Below are 21,854 nucleotides of genomic sequence, written 5' to 3'. Positions count from 1 at the left end.
TGTGTGTGTGTGTGTGTGTGTGTGTGTGTGTGTGTGTGTGTGTGTGATGCATGCCACGGTTGCTCATGTGGAGATCAAAGGACAACTTGAAAGAGTCAGTTCTCTCCCCACACCATGTGGCCCTGGGAACTGAACTCAGGTCATCAGGCTCGACCACAGCTCCTTTTACCGCCTTTATCGCCAGCCCACTCACTCACTCCATTTTAGTAGTTCCTACACATTTCTGACTTGCTCTTAGTATGTCTCATGGTAAACCCAACAGCTTCCCTCCTACACCAACTCCTCCTTACGACGCCTGTTGATCAGATCACCTTTCACCTGTAATCAGCGCCTGTGCCCTCTAATTCTACTTCCACATGTCCTTCCCCTCCTCAGATCTTCTCTGCACCATTACGTCCATTTGTGCCCTATTTAAGTCAACAAATATCCATCAAGTTCCCTGTTGGCACCCAGTCACTCTCCACTCCTACCTAACTGATGTCAGAATCAGATGAGCTTTATGGAGCTTAGCTCTTGGTCCATTGTTTCACCCCTCAAACCTTCAATGGTTTTCTGTTCTTAGCAAGTTAAGATCAGCAGCTTATTTGTCCATATCACTGAAGCTCAGCTCTCTAGCTTCATCACCCAGGGTTCCATTCTCTCCCCACTTGCATCCAGCCTCAGCTTTCTGCCTCCTCTGCCTCTCAGATGCTCCCATTCTTCAGGGTCAGCTCACATGCACATAATGGATGAATTAATTTCCAGTCCATCTAATCAGCTGCAGTCTCACCATTCCTGTGTTATTTATGTGTCCTTTTTTTTTTTTTGGTTTTTTTGAGACAGGGTTTCTCTGTGTAGCCCTGGCTGTTCTGGAACTCACTCTGTAGACCAGGCTGGCCTTGAACTCAGAGATCCGCCTGCCTCTGCCTCCCAAGTACTGGGATTAAAGGCATGCACCACCACTGCCCAACTTTATGTGTCTTTTAAATCCCCACTAATATTATTGGACTAAACTTCTTATTCTAACATTGAATTATAATTGTCTCATTTATGAGTGTTACACCTGAAAGTTTTAGTATTAACTTGCCCTAATACCAGCAGTGAAATAGCACTTGTTGATTAAATCAACAATTAAAACTTATATTTGAGTCCCCAAATTTTATAGCATTTATGCTTTATTAAGGTTCAAACATTTAATTGCAGATAATACTGAAAAGGAGAAACAGCCATAAGAATGACTATTAAAGTAATAATTTTTTTTTTACATTTTTCAGTTCCAAATAAAAACTTAATGGCAGATAAGTGCTGTTAAAACAGTGGCCATGCTTTACACTAGATACTTTCAATTTCCTTCCATAGATTTTTCTCATAATATTTTTAGCCAATTTAGCTTATCCAAATTCATGTAATGTGGTGTATTAGTTAAATTAGTAGAGCTAATACCTTAAAGTCTTTGATTCTCAGCTTCTCTGAGAATTGCATGTCCTAACGGCTCTAAGGAATGAATCCTCCATGCTTGTGAAACTCTCTCTGAATGCTTGATTGCCCATTAGAGTCTTGATGCTGAGATGCAGGACTTCTGACGAGTTAGATTGGATATCACTTAGTCTAGCCCATGCACTGACTGCTCACGTTTGTTTTAGATTGTGGTGGGTTGTGAAGCCACTTCTTGTGGTGATCTTCATTCCGTGATGCTGGAGTACACCAAGGATGCAAGGTTAGTGAAATCACTTTACATTTCTCCCAAACCTGAAAACATAATTCAGATGTGGGCCCTTCTGTGTATTGAAAGCAGACATTTTCAGGAGGTTGTGGCACACCTATGGCACACCAGTAGCCCCAGGACTGGGGAGATGGCTGCCTGCAGTGCCTAGGGAGGCTTGGTCAGCTTGTGTGAATATTCATGTAATTCATTAGCATAAAATTTACATATACGTCTTCACATTTTACCTTCAAACCAAAGGGAAAAACTGTTTTCACACTGGGCAGCTGCTTTACGTTTTAAAATAAGACATTGAGTTTGTTCTACTAAGTATTTGCTTCATGCTGCTCATTGTTACCCAACCTTCAGAAGACTTTTAATGGGCAGAAGATCTGAAGGTGTCCGGTCTCCTAAACCACATTAGCAGCCTGACATGAGGGGTTTCCCTTGTAGAGAGCTGTCTAACACCATCACTGTGTTAGGTCAATTGGTTCTATGTATGTTTCTAATGAGAAGTTACTTAAACCCATTTTATACATACTGTCATTTTATTCTGTTGTCTGTGAATACATTTACATATGTTAATGTAGCTTTAAAGAGTTAACATGCATCTACTGAGAAGTTATTTTCTTTTTGGTTTTAAGTTATTTATGCTATGAGAACTTCATGCATATATACGAGGTATTTCATCACATCCATCCTCTTTCCTCCTTGCAGGACACACCCCTGACCCCCATAGCCCTGACTAATTCTTTTTCTCTTCTTTTTTTCTTTTATAACCCACTCATTCCTCTAAGAGGGGTTCCTATGTGCATGGGTGTAGAGCCATCCACTAGAGTGTGGCTGACCCAGAAGAGGTTTCAGGTTTTTGTTTTGTTGTGACCTTTTCTTAATATTTTAAAGTTTTTCAGTGGAATGGAGTTATATCACCTTCCCCCTCCCTTTCCTCTCCCCACCTCCCAACTGTTTACTCTCCCTCAAACCCCTCCAATGAGACATTTTATGAGGGATAACTTTTTATTTTGTATAGAATATATATTTCAATTGAAATATAATTACATCATTTCTCCCTAAAATTTCCTCTATTCCACTCCCTCTCAAACTCATGGCCTCTTTCTCTTTCATTGTTATTATTACATGAATATATAAATGTGTAGATATATTTCTTTGTTATTATTACATACATACATAAATGTAATGCTTTATTACATTCATTTATGTCTTCATGTGTAGGCATAAATATGATGAGTTCATTTAATGTTACTTGTAGGTATATAACTTCAGGGTTACATTTTAACTTATTTTCAGTGATTCAATGATCTATGGTTATATGTAATTTTTGAAAGGTGAAATTCTAAGTGGATAAATCTTTAAAGAGAGGTACCTAGAACGATGGTTCGATGGTGAAGAACACTGGCCGCTCTTCCAAAGGACCCAGTTCCCAGCACTCAGTGGCTCACACCTGTCTCTAATTCCAGTCCCAGTATAATTGCCTCTTCAGCCTATGCAGGAAATGCACACTTGTAGTGCCCATGCATACATGCAAGCAAACATTCATACACATAAAATTGAAATAAATACTTTTTAAAAAGGAAATTCACATGAAATGATTTGATCCTGTCCCAAAGCATTGCCTGACATATTAATCACATTTCCTTCTGACTTGTCTAATACAGCCCTTTTTATTGCTACAGGTCCGATTCCTGGCAGCTCGTGCAGACCCAGTGCCTACCTTCCTCTTCCAATAGCATTGGCTGCTCCCCGTTCCAGTTCCATGAAGCCACCATTTATAATGCTGTCAACAGCTCAAGCTGGAAGAGGATCACCATCCAGCTGCCGGACCATGTCTCGTCAAGGTGGGTTGTCTACAGAGATAAGCCTAGTGGGACTGTCAGACAGCCTCTACAGCACTATGTCTCAGCCTTCCTAAGGCTTTAATACAGTTCCTCATGATGTGGAAACCCCCAACCATAAAATGATTTCTGTTACTACTTCATAACTATAATTTTGCTACTGTTACAAATTGTAATACAAATACCTGTGTTTTCTGACAGTCTTAGGCGACCCCTGTGAAAATGTCATTTGACCCCATAGGGGATCGCAACCCACATGTTGAAAGAAAACCTCTGTTCTACTCAGTCATGCAGAAAGATGAGAACATAATTTTAGCTGCAACCTGAAGACCCTTTCTTCTTCTTGCTATACCACGTCCCAAGAAAAAGATGGGAACATATTTGTAAATCACTCACACAGCCCAGATTTTCTTTTAACTACATATCGTACTTGTGCAACATTTACTCAAACATCCTGAATGTTAGCTTCTACACAGAGACTAAAGTTGGGGCCAATTCTGCCCTAGCGCTCCATCCTTCCAAAGGCTGTGTCGCTCATATGGACATGCAGACCTGGGTTGCCAGGTTATAGGAAGCTGAGGACACAGTGACTTTCCCAAGAGCAGCATTCACTTCACTGAAAGATTTAGAAAAGTATGTGCTTCTTTAATTTTATACATATATGTATATATGTGTGTGCATGTGCGCACACACACACACAAGAACATAGAATCACTGTAGAATGAAGTAGGAAATTCTCATAGAAGTTGAATAGAAGCAGTATCACACATCACATGCAAACACACACATGCGTGGGCACACAGGCAAAGGAAGAGAAAACCTTAGAGAAGATACAGCTTTCAGAAAGGCACATAAGGACTCACACCCAGAGCCTGGAAGATGAGTCAACCCCCTGCTTCTGGGGTGCTTTGAATAGAAATTTGAGATCTTTCCTCAGATCCCCATTCCCACAGGCAGAGACTAGACACAGGAACGCCTGTTAACTGTGTCTCCTTGGGTCTCTCAGTGCCACACAGTTCCGCTGGATCCAGAAGGGAGAAGAAACCGAGAAGCAAAGCTGGGCCATCGACCACGTGTACATCGGAGAGGCTTGTCCCAAGCTCTGCAGCGGGCATGGCTACTGCACCACGGGGGCCGTCTGCATCTGCGATGAAAGCTTCCAAGGTCTGAACCCAGGCTGCTCATGAAGCAGGACCCTGTGGGCTCCTTATGTTACGTACAGGACACTAGGAAGTGGATAGGAAGGCCAGGCTGAAGGGCAGAGGTGGCTGACGTAATCTTTGACCTCTATGTTATTATCTTTGGAATGAATTCTCAACCTTGAGCTATATTCCTGAAAGCATTTTAAATTATTTTTTTAGCTGGCCTACAAAACACTGGCTTTCGTTATGATATTTACATAGATGCTCCACTTCTTCCCCACCCCACCCCACCCCAAAATATTTCCTCCTGCTTCTGAAACTCATTTTTAAAAGAAGACTGAGGAGTTGGGAGGCCAACTTCGGCAGTAAAGCACTAGTCTTGCAAGCTCAAGGACCTGAGTGCAACCCCAGAACTCATATAAAAATGCCAGGCATGATGTTATACACGTATACTGTCAGCAGTGGGGACACAGAAAGCAGGTTCCTTAGGGCTCACTCAGCTGCTAGTCTAGACTAGTTGATGAGTCAGTTAGAAAATAACTCAAAGGAGGTGGATAACATTCATGACAATGACATCTGAGGCTGTCCCCTGCCCACTGTATACACGCATACAAGTATGTGCCCACGTATACTCAAAGATACCTCACATCTATGCATTAAAAATAAAAGGCTAAAATCGACTTGATAGATTCTGAGCATAATGATTTACATTTGTAAGTAGACAAGTCAGGATAAATCCACACTGGAGACCTTGTAGTGCCCTGTGTTCCCTGTTTTTCACATGAGCTTCCTGTCCCAGCCACACCCAACTCTGTTTCCTCCTCTGGGCCTTGTCTTCATCAGCATCTATCTGACCCCACCTTCCTGCACCCAGCTTTCATCCCCCACGGTTGTAGCTGGTGGTCTGAGTGCTGACTTCTCGGGTCACTGTGCCACTCTGGGAAAGCGAGCTCCATCATACAACCAAGTTTATTTCTACTGCTTGGGCTTCTAGAGGCCAATGTTTGGGACAATGTCTGGTCAGACTCTCGCAGGGTGGGAACAGCCTGCCAGACCTGCTCTCCTTCTGCCAGACTCCTCAGCAGGCTCCAGACTCCACCATCACACACTCACCATTACCTCCTCCACCATCACACCCTCACCATTACCTCCTCCACCATCACACACTCACCATTACCTCCTCCACCATCACACCCTCACCATTACCTCCTCCATCATCACACAAATCTTTGAGTTTTACAGTGCCCTGATTTTACTGTTTGCATAGACTATACCCATTCTTCCGAGTCAGCCATATAAGTGACCTGTGATTAAAGTGACCATTCCTACTTGATAATCAGAGAAGTGAGGCTCAGAGGTTAAGTATTTGTTAAGAGCAAGGAGCTGGTAAAAATGACCAGGTCCTGGGTTTTTCTTCCCAATCAACTTTGCCAGTTCTCACAGCTGAGAGATTTATCTAAAGAAGATAAAAATTACACGACTTCCCCCAAGAACACAATGTTTAGAATACATATGTTGGAATTCTACAAGGAGATCCATTTAGATTTCTTGCTTGGTGCTATGTCCCTGCCTCCAGATGAAATGGATATGATTAATGTAGACGCCTACACATCGCTGATGTTGAAATTACTTACCCACCTCCTGCTCCCTCGTTATTACTGCTGCCAACACCAGCTGAGCCTGCCTGGCTATTAGCTGAAGAAGTTTAACTTTGGACAAATTAATGAACCACATGTCTCACGAGAAAACCTAGCTGTCTGGAATTTTCCCTCTTCCCTAATCCAACAGCTTTTTATTTTGAATTATTGAGGGCATTAGTAAACATGTATAGTTCAAATCAAGAAAAAAATGTAAGGATGAATACATTCACTACCTTAATATCTGACACGCCAGTTTCACCTTAGTGGCTCCTGAGAGACATTTCCAGTGTTTTTATCATTCATTTATTTATCCCAGCATCCTTGCTGATTATTGAAAAAGTACCAAGAGTTGTATTAGGCTCTGGAATCCAACAAGGAGTTAAGACATATAGACTCTGCTCTCGGGACTCATTAAGTAGACAGCGGGATGTAGAACAAGAACACAGCATATCTAGTTTCTGCAAAATCATACTAGGAAAAAAAGGAAATTAGATTGGCCTCCTATACCAGTAAGAAAGCTCCCTGCTGAGATCCATCACTGGTAAACACACAAGCCTAGCCAGATGTGGTAAGGTTTAAACAATAGATTGGCACAAGCAGTGAATTTGTTCAAATGCACATTAAGCATTGACTCAAAAGTAATAGGATTTTTCTCAAGTAAGCCAATAGTTACCTAAGTACAAGAGAAATGATTGCTTCTGGGAGCGAGCCTGCCTGGTACTTCACTGTTCTTGCCCAAGAGTAGCTCAAACCAGAAATTGAATATTGTTTTTATTTTTGGAGGATTGTGTTTACTCTACCTGGTTCCAATCTCTGTGAGTATTGCTTTCCCCCAGGTGACGACTGCTCTGTCTTCAGTCATGAGCTTCCTAGTTACATTAAAGATAATTTTGAATCAGCAAGAGTCACTGAAGCCAACTGGGAAACCATCCAGGGCGGAGTGATTGGAAGTGGCTGTGGGCAGCTGGCGCCCTATGCCCACGGAGACTCGCTCTACTTTAATGGTTGTCAGATAAGGCAAGCTGCCACCAAGCCACTGGACCTCACTCGAGCAAGGTGAGCAAGCCTTGTGCCATATTCAAGGCACAGAACTGATCACAAGCCCAGATCTGATCATGGACTTCATGCAACAATGTCCACTAAGCAAGGGAACCTGAATATCAAGAAGTCATCGGGTGTCTTATACAACTATCATTGTGTAAAATTACCACAGGACATTTTTTATATTTCTTCCCCCACAGACTAGCTACATAGGTAATGTAATTTCAATCACAGATTACAAGCAGATGTGTAAATAAAACATGAAAAACTTTATGAATGCAGAATCTACGTATAGCCCCTGTAAGTTTAACAAACAGAAATAAAGGATGATGAGATCTTTATTGTAATGCAGAAGAGAGTGGGCAGAAACTGTAGACTATATATTATGTATATTATGTAAGTGATGCGGGACAGGACCATGGCAGGGTTGACTTTCTTCCCTATTTCCCATCCTTGGCCATTCTGCCAGAGCCAGAGTATGGTAAAGATGCAAAGGCTTAAAGGGGCCACAAAGCTCTGGACTAGAGGGGCCACTGGACTAGAGTACCCCCTGAATGGTGGCAAGAACTCAGGAACCACATGGGTATCTGAGGGCTAAGTGTGTAGTAACAGAATGTGATGGTTAACCTGAAGCCTTTCCTTTGGAAAATATTAATATTTTTGAGGCAGAAAAATAGATTTTTGTGGTTTTCAGTATGATGAATGGTAAAAAATATAGTAAAAGCATTCCTGTGTGGGAACCATGGAAATGCTAAAATTGTACCCATTACATTCTCATTTTTTCCCCGCCAAAAAAGATATAATTATTCTAGAGTCAGGCCTCCTGGACCCCCATGTACTGATGCAAACAGTCAGTGAACAGTTGCACACCATGTTATATAAATAATATGTATTCCTTATTTACTCGAAATGTAACCACTCTGTTAGGCACTAGTAACCTTATGGGGATGCTTCTGTGTTTAGAATCCATGTCTGCGGGGCTGAGGAGTTGGCTCAGTGGGTAGAGTCTGCTGTGCAAGCATGACAACCTGAGTCTAGATACCCAGAATGCACATAAAAAGACAAATGTAGAGGTGCGGCTATAGTCCTCGCACTAGAGGGTCGAGACAGAAGGACACCAGCCCTTGCTAGATAGCTAGTCTAACTGAATCAATCAGTCCCAGGCTCAGTGGAGACCCTGACTCAAAACAGTGTGGTGGAAAAGCTCTTGAAGACAGCCGACTAACCTCTGGCCTCCACTCGCACATGTGTACATGCACATACACACACGCCTATATAGGTGCATACAAACACACACCGCACAGGCATATGCACACATGCACACACAAAGAGCTGCATCCTCTCAGCATGAGGATGTCTGTGGACCATGAGGTGGCATCCGTCCAAAGGGCGGGTGTGAGCCTGGACCAGCGTGCTCCAGCTTTCCCTCATCTGACCTCCAGAAACCTTTCCTAGAATACACGTGATGATTTTACCCTTGTTCGGAGGCCATCCATCTTGGAGCCATTTGTAAAGAAGCGTGCAGTACACATGTTGTGTTTGTGTTCTATGTCCTTGGCTACTTGGCCTGGATTGCTGTTTAGAGAACAAAGGGTATTTGGGGGAAGGAAATATTCTAAACAAATTTCCAGCATCATAAAAAAAGGGACACAGCTTTGAAAGTTAGAGCTGTTTCTTCTTACCTGTTTGTACTCTACAGCCATCCCTTGTAAACGTGGGGGATTCGTTCCAGGGTCCCCATGGGTTTTCTGCTCTCTCTGCTGTTGTACTTGCGTCTAGCCTATGCCAATGCTTCTGTGTGGTTTAGATCAAGGTTTACAGCGTCCAGCACAGTGTATAAACTATGCAGATGGGTGATATACTATGTTGCTTGAGGAACAACAAAGTAGGTAAAGGCTGTACTCATTCAGTAACAGTTTTTTCTAGAATATCTTCTTCAGACGTGGAACCTATGGACGACCCAACTGTATCTTGACCCCAGGAATTATGGACTTTAGGAAAAACAGAGATTGTAAACTTCCCCCTCCTTAAATGTTTCCCAACTCTCGTCAAAAGTTGATTTCCCTTTATTTTTTTTTCAGCAAAATTATGTTTGTCTTGCAAATTGGGAGCCCAGCCCAGACAGACAGTTGCAACAGCGACCTCAGCGGCCCCCACACCGTGGACAAAGCAGTACTGCTGCAGTACAGTGTCAACAATGGCATCACCTGGCATGTCATCGCTCAGCACCAGCCGAAGGACTTCACACAAGCTCAGCGGGTGTCTTACAACGTCCCCCTGTAAGCGGCCTCCTCCTGCCTGCAGTAACTCACTGAGCAGGACACGGAAGCTGGGTGGTTATTGGGTCAATGCCGTGAACCTAGGCAGTGGCAGCACCAAGACATCCCAGACTGCCGACATTATGTTGCTGTTTGCCGTGGGTCCAGAGGCAGATAACTAAGCAAGGCAGAAGGGCAAGGAGAGCGGATGGAGAGCTAAATGCAAAGACACTCAGCATGTGTCTCTTCCTTTAAACAGAGTTACAGGCCTTCAGAGAACAACAGTCGTGAGTTTCTATTTGGAGCGACTGTTTGGGGCATCTGGAGGGCATACATTGATACCACTGTCGCTTAGCCTCATTCACCCGGCTTCTAGCACAGGGTCTGTCACAGGAAGCATTTCTCGCTTGTGGTAAACATTGCTTTTCCAGAAACTGTTAGAACAAAGGGAAGAAAGGAAGGTAGACCACCATTACCTGCCTTTAAGTCACCAATTCCAGACTGCTTAAAGAGTACTAGGCACTAGGCAGATCTGGATCCTCTGTGCAACGTTTCCTTGTCCTGGGTTAGCCTATTAGACCATCTGAAATCTCAAGATCACCTACCGGAAGAAAGGTTCTCCTTACCATAAAAGGTTTCTGAAACATTCAGCCTCTGTGTCCTTCTGTTTGCAACCCAGGGAAGCACGGATGAAAGGAGTTTTATTGCGCTGGTGGCAGCCACGCCACAATGGAACAGGTCATGATCAATGGGCTTTGGACCATGTGGAGGTCGTCCTGTGAGTATCTGCTACTTAGCGTCCTGCGTCCCTTTTAGCAAGGTTTGAAGTTCCTTTTACCTGGCATGCTCCTTAATTCAGTAAGAAGTAGACATGATGAGAAAGGTCCCCACAGGGCCACGGTAGCTAACACTCTTTCAGCAACTGTAAGCTACAGTTCCAGTCAACAGTCAAGAATAACAGAGCCCTGAATGTAGTTTAGTGGGCTGTAGAAAGCTTTGATAAGTAAAATGTTTGTTTAAGGGTTGGCAGGATTGATCAAATTCAATAAAAACAGAAGTCTTTGCGGGAAATGGGAAGTGACGTCTTATGCTTGATCTGGGTTGCCTTACAAAATAAAATGGCCTCCTAAAAGAACCATCTGTGCTGGTCTCTGGCGCCCGTGGTAGATGAGCCCATGGTGAAGACCTGCATCAGCCTAGAGGCATCCTACAGTGAAGGATTTGGTTCTCACTGGAACAGAGACTCTGTGGTTCCACACTGCTCCCAACCAGTCCCATCACCCAACAAGTGCAGGGTGTCCTCCCCCTTGTTCGCTTGCCCCCCGTGGAAGTGAGGTCACCGCTCTCTCTCCTCTGGCTGGGTTGACTGTTCCCTTGCAAAGAGATGACTTGCTTTTTCTCTAACAATCTAGTTCCTGTAAAACTGGAATGCTTATGTCTCGGCGGGTTCGAACTGGTGGCTCCAAGTGGTTGTCAAGGAGAGGCGAATCTTCTCGGTAGATAGGTTCAAATGTTCATTCTGTTTCCCAGATCCGAAATGAAATCAGTCACATGGCTGATTTCAGTCATTTTGAAAGCAAATTTCAATCATTGATTGGTAGGAGAACTACCGGATTTGTTTTCTTTCTCTCATGGCCATGAGCTGAACTCTGCAGTCTTGAGCTAGCCTTTGTCCCAGCTGTCACCGAGGCACCTGCTTGCATGGCATCCATATCAATCCCAACTCCAAGAGCAACCCAGTCCCCACACGCGCCCCCACTGTGCGCTCTGCTGCTTCTGGACCACTTGCTGGGCTCTGCCTCCACAGGACAAAAACCTAAGTTTAAAGGAACAGTCAGACCCTTGAATCCAAACATGAGGCTGGTATTTTACTTAGATATTAGTGTCTTCTAACAACACTATTCTAGGAGAGTAGAGTAACTTGGGCTCCTAAAGACTGTAAACATACACATTTATGTGTGTGAACAGTGAGGACATAGAGAATGCCCAAGCAGACCAGAATCCAATCCTAGAGCCACTGTGCCCTGACCTCTCTCCTTAGAGCAGAGACCCCATCTGACGGAAGCTCAGAATCCCTGGGGAAGCTGGCCCTCCTGTGAAGGATTGGCCTTATCTGCACTAGGAACTGTGCAGACTTTATAAGCACCTCGGGTGCTTCTTGTGAATTAACCCAGAATCAGCAATCCCATCTTCTTTCAAGCCTTCTGCCAAGCCAACCTACATAAAACAGCATTACCAACTCCCCTGGAAACTTCAAAAGGTGCCCACTCTCAGCAGAAAGCAGGATGCTAATTCTGTCCTTGGTGCATGCAAGACTCCTCAGCATAGCATACATCTGAATAGATACTTTCCACTCCCACCCAGACAAGCCACCGTCATTGTCTAGAATATGCTATGTTGGTATGACGGAACCCCTTCACAGCTGGGAAACAAAGCTCAGTTCCCTGTTGACCTGCTGTCTTGGGCTCTCTCAGGATTCTATCGGGAAGCCTTCCTGCCTGCCCCCAAGAGAACCTTCTAGAATACCTGGTGTTGGTATTAATTTTTGTAAGCAACTACCAGCATCATGATACCGTCATAAGACTCAAAACTTACTTCATTCTGGAACTGTAACCTGTATTATAAGACTTCATTTTTATTCAATCCCCAGAATTTGAAGACTTTAGAGAATGTATCACTTGCCAGGCATCTCCTGCTCTGACCCTGCATCGTAGTCTCAGAGCTGCAGGACACTAAGCCTCTTGAACAGGGACAGTGCCAGCACTCATGCATGCTACTGTGTAGCTTTGCAATACAGTTCCCCATTATCTGTCAGTGAACCTTTCAGATCTTAAGTACACATAATTTTAGAAACAAATAATATTCCTTTAGTGACATCTCAAAATGTGTTAAAATTATAGGAGTACTTTATTTCCCTTGTTTTTATATATATATATATATATATATATATATATGTATATATATATATGTACATATATATGTGTGTGTGTGTATATATATGTACTTCACAGAGCTCAATTCAATAAATGAATTTTAATATGTATACTTAAAGAATTATATTTTAGAATTGCATATTTGGTATTTTTGCTCTGTTATTAAGATATAATATTTTGTGCCACTATAACATTTCAAAGTGTTTCCTTTTTGTAAGACTCTCAAAACTTTTAAGACAGTCATTATTATATACTTGGTAGCTCTACAATACAGATTCATTTGATGAATACATAATAGAAAACTCCAGATAATTCAGGAAAATAAACTATAACAACCCAGTTGCCCTTTGGCTGTGTGAGAGGCACAGAATCTAGCTAACGTTCACGTTATTTCATAAACACTACGATTTGGCTATGGGAAATACATAATTTTAAGAAGTGGACTAGAATGTGTCCATAAAGCCCTGCCACTGGAATGTATTTTCTTACTTAGCTACACTTCCCTGTCAGAGCCTTTAGCTGTATGAGCTTGTGACGGTCACCTCTCCACCATGGAGGAGTAGCCTGAGACACACGGGGTACACTTCCAACCCGCTTTAATATGCAGACAGCACTATTAGCAGGTTTTTGCTACATTTCAGTGAAAGAACTTTTACGATGTATTCTCTTTTTCAAGTGACAGGTGCTTTAATCTCGCCTTGATATTTTACTTTTGTTTATATGTACGAAGGACACATGCTAAAACCTCTAGGAAGAAAGTCTGTGATTGGGCATGGCATCTTACATTGAGTAATGTCCACACTGCCCATATTAAACAAGGATATAAGAGTTTAGGAAGAACATATTCAACACCTTTGGAAAATGTTTCCAGGTATAGGGGAACTTCTAAATGAACATAACATATAATATATTCTTAATGTTTTAATTCTAAAAGACTATCTTTGGAAAGATTTGAGCATCATAAACATAAAAAATGCCCAGCCTCGAACTATAAAGATAGAAACGTCCCTTTTAGCATTTAACAAGTGAAGTCCTTGTGCTTATTTGAGACTATAACACTCACCCTCTCTCGTTTGCCATGGCTAACCCCTGCTAATCTGTCTGCATTGAACTGGCAGGTTAGGTTTTTTCCAGCCTCACTAGTTCACAAAAAGACCTCATTCCATAAAGTCCAAATGGTAGAGCACAACACAGTCATTGCCAACCAGAAGAGTCCTAAGCTCTCTGAGCTCGCTTGCTAGCACAGGCCATTTTTCAGTAAATGTTTCTGAAGACACTTGGGCAGATCCCTCACAAGATCCGTGCTGTTAGGGTGCTTCTTAGGGTGCAAGAGAATCTGCTGTTTCCGCCCCTTTTGTTGGGCGCTCACGCTCCGCACCTAAGAATCCCCCTCACTCAACCGTGCGTTTCATTCACACATCACATCTGTGTGCGTGTCCCAGTCACAGCCTGTCATATGGATAATGAATTGGGCCGATTTTTGCATGTGTACCTTGAAAGCAAATCACTGAGTAAAAAGTTAGCCTTTGTGAACTGATTTAATAACAAGCGAATTGTTACCATGTTTATTGAAAACTGAAAACTAATATGTTGCTAACTTTGCCTTTAAACACATTTATCAGATTTTAATATAGCTCCATCATGACCATCCCCTCTTGCTATTCATCATCAAGATACCGTCACAGTTTTGGCACAAATGATTTATGAAGATGAGCATAACTACGTTTCTCGCAAAGCTTATTTTCCTTTATTAAATTTGACTGTCTTATCTAATGTAGAAGTCTTCTCCATTTTTAAAGTCCATTCCTTAATCTCATCTGGTGTGATTAGTACCTAAAATGTAAATAATTGAAAACTCAGATAAAATTTGCAATAGAAATTAAACAATTAATATTTATACTTTATATGTAACATTTATGCCAAATGTAGTGTTATAGCTACATGTACCTTGACATATGGTTATGAGCAAATATTGCATGTTTCATTACATTAAAAAGTTAAGAATATTTCTATATTGGGGCTAGAAGGATAAGAAATAACATGTTGAATTTTTATTTTCAAAAGAGATGAAAAATCCTATATTGCGCCTAAGCCCGGTCAGACTTTTATGAGTAATCACAGTGCTGCATGCGTTGAGAAGCATTTTTTAACTTGTATTATATTTCATTATTTGCTGTCATTGGTTTTCTACTAGAGTAAGGTAAGTCATCCTACTACATTGGAAAAACTGTTTTCTCTTCATCTTTGCAGTTTTACCAAAGCTAGCTGAACATTTCTGTAGAGGACCCTTCGCAAATGAAAATGTTCTAGAAAAGCAGTTATGGATGATGCCGAAATCCACTGACGGAATGTTCAACATCCAGTAAAGTTAGCCAAATTAGCCAAAGTCTGCAGTACTGGATACAGTAGCATAGGCTGGAGGGTGTGGTAATCAGCGTGCCCTCACTTCATATTAGCGTGCCTGGCTTCATATTAGACACTGCTGAAGCTCTCACAGTTAATAAACTCCTTATGAGGAAGTGGAATTCAAATGTATGCAAAAGATCTCAAGTCTGTAACTAACGTCTTTCAGAACGTTTGTTGGTCAGAGGAAATGTGTGAAGGTACCATCACTTACCAATCTTAATTTAATAATTGACAGAGAAGGGCTATGCTCTTAACACTTGTAAATTCTGGATCCTGCCTATTGATAAGATTGTGCTCTGATTCGCCAGCTTCAAGACTTAAGAGTAAAATTGTCCAGAGTAAACATATGCATTTGGTGTTAAGGTTTTTTATTTAATCCTGACAGTTTTCCTGAGGTGTGTGGTCAAATAGCATCATTTCCAGTTAGCAGGAGAGAAATCTGAAACTTTCAGTCTCTGAAGCATTTGCGACTCCACTTACTGGTGTGGTCCATCCCCAAAAGCGCATGACCTTGAAATCAGATGCACAACTTCATATGTGCTCAGGGGTCAGTTTGAATGGTGGTATCTATCCTATAGTCACTGAATTTCTCTGAAAGATATAGCTATAGTCACTAGATTCCTATTTCTGCCTTCAGATAAATTATTGTTTATTGTTTCACATGTTGAAAAATAGTGAATTACTGACCAATAAGATGCCTGAATTTCCATGAGCTCAGATTCTTCTAATCTTGCCCTTTTCTATATCCTTTAGACTCCATCTTTCAAAATCAGATTAAATTTATTTCCATAATAAGAAATGAGCTAGCAGTGTAACTCCAGTAAAAAAAAGTACTGGTTCAAAAGAACACAGAATCACAAATCCGTTAAAGGTCTCACAATTCCCGTATTTTCTGTGCCAAATCAGGGATGCATTTTCTAATTCCATATGTCATCTAAGTCTTCAGAAATCCCTGCAATAGTGGGAATTTCAGTTAGCATTCACTGGAAACCGCTGCTTGCTCTCCCGTCTTTCGTGGATTGCACTTGAAGACTTGCATTATGATCTATAATCAGAGCAGATTGGCACACCCAGGGATAACTGTGCCTCCGGATGGGCATCGCTGCTTACATTGAATGTATTCTAAACATTACTTCCCAGTAGTTGCAATGAAAAATGAACCTCAAGAACTCAGTTGCACCTACTATGACACTGTCTATAGCATACATCTGCATGCATCGAAAGCAAAAATACACTCCCCACAAAATAGACCAATACATTTTTTTAACTTTACCTGCATTTATTTTATGCTGAATTTATTCCTGGACCATGAGTTTTTGTTTCTTTAGTTTCTTCTGGGATATCTTTTTCTTCTGTGCAACCTCCTCTTCTGGCTTTGGACCAATCTGTTCCTTCTCAGTGAGGATCATCTCAATGTGGCAGGGGGAGTTCATGTGCGGGTTAATCCAGCCGTGAGCTCTGTAGGTTTGTCAGCACATCTTAGGTGCCTTGTTCACCTGGATGTGTTCAGTGAGTAGAGAATCTACGTCTAAACCCTTAAGCTCAGCATTACTCTCTGCATTTTTAAGCATGTGCAGCAAATTTTTTTGGCCACTGTCCCTGTGTCCAGCCCCACTGTTTGGCCTGGGCGCACCTACCAATGCCACCATTATACTGCCGGAATGGCATACACTGTTTCTTAAAAGTGATATCCTTCAGATACTTGGTGGCTTTGCAAATATGCATACCCTTGATGGCCTGTGCAGTTTCCCAGGTGATCTTAAAGTGAACACGAAGGTTTGAACCTCTTGATTTGCATGATTTTGTGGGGTTTTCTGGGTTAAGAGAATAGCGAACCATCTTCGCAGGTCACCTCTGGCCGCTTACAGGAAGAGCCAATACAAGATTTTAAAATGGGTTTTAAACTCCTAAGATTAAAACTCCTTATGTATACACTTGTAAACTCGGCATTTTAGAAGACAGAGTAGCTGCTTAATACTCCCACAGGGTTATTAAATGGGCCTAGAGTCAAACATCGTCAAACATCATTCTGTTGTGACTCTTCCCGTGGTTCTTGGACAGGCTTAGGAGCTGTAAAAATCCACTTCATCAGACTCTAACGCAAAGGACTCATAACCAAATTCCTAGCTAGCTATAAGCATGCTTTGAAAGTGTGACTGCTTAAACACAATTACATAAACATTGGATAGCTGAAGCAGACATATTTCCATGTACATATGAAGTTTCATGGGAATCCAAAGATACGTAATACAAACTGAATCAAATTCAGTGGGCTCAGTGAATTAGAACATCCCCTAAATTGTGTAAGTCTCTTTAAAAATCTACAGCATAAACCGGGCGTGGTGGCGCATGCCTTTAATCCCAGCACTTGGGAGGCAGAGGCAGGTGGATTTCTGAATTGGAGGCCAGCCTGGCCTACACAGTGAGTTCCAGGACAGCCAGGGCTACACAGAGAAACCCTGTCTCGAAAACAAACAAACAAACAAAAAAATCTACAGCATAAAGATGGAAATTTTAAAGCAGTGGCATAATAAAATACCTTCAGTGGAATTTGCTTTGACAACTTCAGTTAAAGTTAAGCATGCCTAGTCTCATATATACAGGGTCACTGTCACACCGTTCTAAGTTGCAAGAGATAACTGAGTATCTTGCTTGTTTGGATTTTTATATAAAATATTTAACCATTTTACATTTGACTAGTTTGTCTTTGAACATGTCTTGACAGAATAATTTCATTGCTTTAACTCTGCAATTATTCCTTATAGTTAAAGAGTAATGATTTACAGCAGGAGTCAAATCAGTAAGTCTACAAAGGTTCAATATAATAGCATGCCTTGACCACGGTCAAGCAGGAGGCCCAGTGCTGTGGCTGGGGGTGGAGAGAGCTGGACCACAGGCCCCCATATGATCCAAAGCTTAATGGGGTGGGGGGGAGGCATGAGAAGCAAAGGTTTCACTCAGCAGGAAATGAGTGCTATGGGGGTTCAAACCACAAAAAGAAAGAAAAGAAATCCCTGCAGCTATGATCCTGGACCCACAAATAGAAACCTAGGACATGGTGCCGGGGACACCAGTGACACTGGTATAGATTAGAGGCCGCTTTGCGGAGAGCAGGCTGCATAGTGGTGGATCAGAAGAAAGGATCTGAAAAGCAACAGGATTAATCAGAGGACAAGAGATGCGTGGGGTCACTAGTTATATGCTGTTATGACATGTAAGAGTTACGGATAGGTTTTTAATAAACAAAGCCAACCTCTGAAGGAGAGCTTCCTGAGAGTGGGGTGTAAATCTATTGTGTGTGTGCGTGAATGAGGCGGCCCAGTCAGTGTACATACATACAATCTTAGCATGAGGCCTGGCACACATGCATACAATCTTAGCATAAAGCCCAGTATACATGCATATAATCTTAGCATGAGGCCCAGTGTACATACATACAATCTTAGCATGAGGCCTGGCACACATGCATACAGTCTTAGCATAAAGCCCAGTATACATGCATATAATCTTAGCATGAGGCCCAGTGTACATACATACAATTTTAGCATGAGGCCTGGCACACATGCATACAGTCTTAGCATAAAGCCCAGTATACATGCATATAATCTTAGCATGAGGCCCAGTGTACATGCATATAATCTTAGCATAAGACCTGGCACACATGAGTATAATTGTATGAGTTCTCTTAGGTGTAAATTTCATAGTTTCTTTTCATTGGTGAATAGAGACACAGAAGTTGGTTTAGGGACCATTGTGATAGTGCAGAGGACTCAGGGTGACCTCATATGCTGGCAAGAAGACACCAAGGACCAGTCCCAAGATGTAGCAAATAAATACATAACAGTTTCTCTAATACTTGACTAGCTCAGGGCAAGATCACTGTCCACATTCAAGGCTGCTCACAGCAGCTGATAAACATGGCTGTGGTTGCTTCACCCTTTCACTCTGACACTGAAGCTGATAAAGTGATAAACTCATCGCCATCACATTCAAGTAGAAAGTGGTTGTGAAGGCTACCAGAAATCAAAATCTAAGGTTTTTTTTTTCCTTTCTCCCTACACACACATACACACACACACACACACACACACACACTCCATTTCTCCAAAATATCTTAGTGGATATTCATTCTGGCTTTGTAGTTACTGATATCTCGATAATATGGCAATCCTAAGTGGAAGGCATTAGCGCTTTGCTCTTAGAAAACATGCCTCTGTTTTGTGCCTGCCTTTTTATCAGGGTCTTGAGACAGATGTTGCTGCTTCAGAGCTGTGCCTGTGTTTTTCTTGAGATTCTTACTATAAATCTATACAAATGATTAACTGTCTCTATATAAAATTCTCAAATTTTAAAGTTTTCCACATTTTTATAGCTAAGTAGAGTGCCTAGACTATATTGTTAAAAAGCATTATTTTATCCCTTGTGAGGATCGGATTATCAATAAGATTATCCTTTCCCTATATCCTAACTCATTGATCTCATACTGCCTTGATAAGGAATCCTATCACTGCATCAGCTCGCTCAGCATGGACTTGAGACCACATATTAAAGACACTTGATACATTTGAAAGATATCCCTAGCTTTCTACTCAAAGCACACATTGATGCCACATATAAATATATCGCCCTCGAGATCAGTATATGAAAGTACAATTCTTAACTCAGTGATGCTATAGGTCATGAACCCTAAAAAAGGGAGCGAGACCTGGGATGCTTTCCCTCTAATCCCAACATTCTTGAGGCAGAAGCAGGAGATCATAAGTCTGAGGCCAACCTCGGCAGAAACCCTATCTGAATTATTTTTAGAAAAATCTATTTTTCATGCCAGAATGTGAGCAGCTGTCACTGAAACTATTATTTAGTTTCCTAAGGATCCTGCTATCCATTTTCAATATATTTATCAGCTTCACATATAGTGCATGTAGGTATATGTGTGTGTGTATATAGGGAAGAAAATATACATATATATATATGTGTGTATATATATATATATATATATACACACATATAGTTATACCTTCTCCTGTATTTCCTTAGTATTTTTATGACCTCCTTTTTAGCATAGAGTCTCTTTCAGTAAGACATGATTGTCAAATACAATCCCAGTTGCCGGTTGACACAGACAGTGGAATCTAGGAAAGTCCAGCTCATCCTGCTAATCAAGCTTTTGTTTTCATTTTAGCCCTTTAAGGTTGAAATGAAAATGTTAACTAGCATAACCGAGTCGCTTTTGCTGTGTCTGTGTGTAAATAAGGTAACGAGTACAGTGTGCACGTCCTCTGGAGTGGAGTCGATGGTGAGATGTGTTCAGGTTCTGAAAAGAAAAGGCCTCCGGGGCAGTAGGTAGTGAGGCAGGTGCCCATCTAATTACTCTGTCCCTAGGCGGTGAAGTCTGCATGACTTCTGAATTCTGAAGTTTTTCAGATATATAGCAGGCTACCTTGGGGCCTTAGAATAGATCATACTTTCATTGGTGGGACTCACATGCTCTCTCTCCTTTCCCTCCCCACCTGTACCCTTCTTGTGGTTTTTCTAACAGCACTCGCAAACAAAATTACATGATGAATTTTTCACGGCAACATGGGCTCAGGCACTTCTACAACAGAAGACGAAGGTCGCTTAGGCGATACCCATGAAGAATCCAAGTTTATTTCCCTTTCCAGCGTACAATGTGTCCCTTCCTGGTTTTTTGAAACACCTCTCACTGCATCTGATATCAGGAAACAAAGATGAAGGACTTGGCGAACAGGAAGCCCTTCAAGACCTTGTGTACCCCACCTTCCCACACTGTGAGCTAATGATGTGTGGTTTCTCTGCACATAAGTAAATGTCTTCACGTCCGTGCGTCCGTGGAAATTGTGATCTGTTGTAATATCAGTTACAGTGGCAGTATTGAGAATAAGAAATAGTTTAACAGGAAAAAAACGTTTAAGCACAAACATTTTTAAGATCTTATGTTTTAAGTGGCATTTTAGCACAGTATTTAACATTCTTGGTCACCGAGCTATTTAAGTAGATTGTATTTCAGCTTTGTCTCTTGTTTATATGAATAAGTTATCGTCGTTTGTCCTTTATGTATTCTTCTCTACCGTATAACACACTGAAACTGTATCTACTTGCTGTGTTGCAATATTTTGCTGCTGGACTTTGACCTACTTGTATTATGCAGAAAGTTAATGCAGATACCTATTCAAGATGATAACTGTAAAGACACTGCTGTCTCTTTAATATGCTCCTTAACACGTATGTTGATGTAGCATCATTTTGTGGATAGGAAAAAAATGTTTGACCTTCAGATATTTTCTACTTAAAAAATCGTGGATGAACGCCCTATCTCCCTCCCACAGTGGAGTCCCCATTACCTTGTCTAAAACAATTTTTTAACGTGTTCTGTGGCCGTTTTACTGACAGTAACTGCCATTTCGTGTCTGTGGTAACAAAGTGACTTGTAAAATGGTGGATGTTTCCCTCACTGTGTTCTCTTCGTGGGTTGTTTCCCTGTGGGTCATAGTCATACCTTCTGATGAGGTGGAACCAACACCAGCAAAGTATGATGGTCCTGTAGCCTCTGACTAGTACTGAAACAGAAGGCTCCACTCTAGGCTGAACCATGCTAAAAGCCCATGCTTAAATAAAAAATTATGTCCAAAATCTATCTGCAGCTTGCTTACATTCGCTCAGTTTTTACTGTGTGTGTGAGTGAGAGTGTGAGTGTGTAGGTGAGGAGACAGCTTGGGGTGTTGGTCCTTGGTTCCACATTGTTTGAGACAGTCTCTTATTTCTCACTGCTACACAAGTCCAGCTAGCTGGCCCATGAGCTTCTGGGGGTTCTCCCATCTCCGCCTTCCACTTTCAGTTTAGCCATTTCTCTTGAGTGTGCGTCTGGTGATGAGTGTGTGT

The 21,854-nt window shown here is 41.8% G+C and overlaps 1 protein-coding gene and 1 pseudogene across 4 annotated transcripts in view; one reads left to right on the top strand and one right to left on the bottom strand.

Annotated features, from left to right (window-relative positions):
• Reln (reelin) overlaps positions 1-21,609 on the top strand; it is a 438,806-nt gene extending 417,197 nt beyond the window's left edge. For 2 of the 4 annotated variants that reach the window (XM_029477127.1, XM_029477129.1), the window contains 8 exons: positions 1,623-1,696; positions 3,376-3,537; positions 4,541-4,698; positions 7,153-7,372; positions 9,439-9,636; positions 10,295-10,393; positions 14,743-14,748; positions 20,494-21,609. In XM_029477127.1, coding sequence (XP_029332987.1) covers positions 1,623-1,696; positions 3,376-3,537; positions 4,541-4,698; positions 7,153-7,372; positions 9,439-9,636; positions 10,295-10,393; positions 14,743-14,748; positions 20,494-20,590 — 1,014 coding nt within the window. In that variant the 3' untranslated portion in view covers positions 20,591-21,609. Of the gene's footprint in view, positions 1-1,622; positions 1,697-3,375; positions 3,538-4,540; positions 4,699-7,152; positions 7,373-9,438; positions 9,637-10,294; positions 10,394-14,742; positions 14,749-14,798; positions 16,252-20,493 lie in introns of those variants that run through there. The other 2 variants (XM_021163945.2, XM_029477128.1) reach the window with 2 other exon arrangements.
• On the bottom strand, positions 16,250-16,808 carry LOC110295446 (annotated as a pseudogene).
• Positions 21,610-21,854: the final 245 nt, after the last annotated feature.

The sequence above is a fragment of the Mus caroli genome, chromosome 5 (genome assembly GCF_900094665.2).
Source record: "Mus caroli chromosome 5, CAROLI_EIJ_v1.1, whole genome shotgun sequence".
NCBI lineage: Eukaryota > Metazoa > Chordata > Mammalia > Rodentia > Muridae > Mus > Mus caroli.
This window is presented reverse-complemented; position numbering and strand designations above follow the sequence as displayed.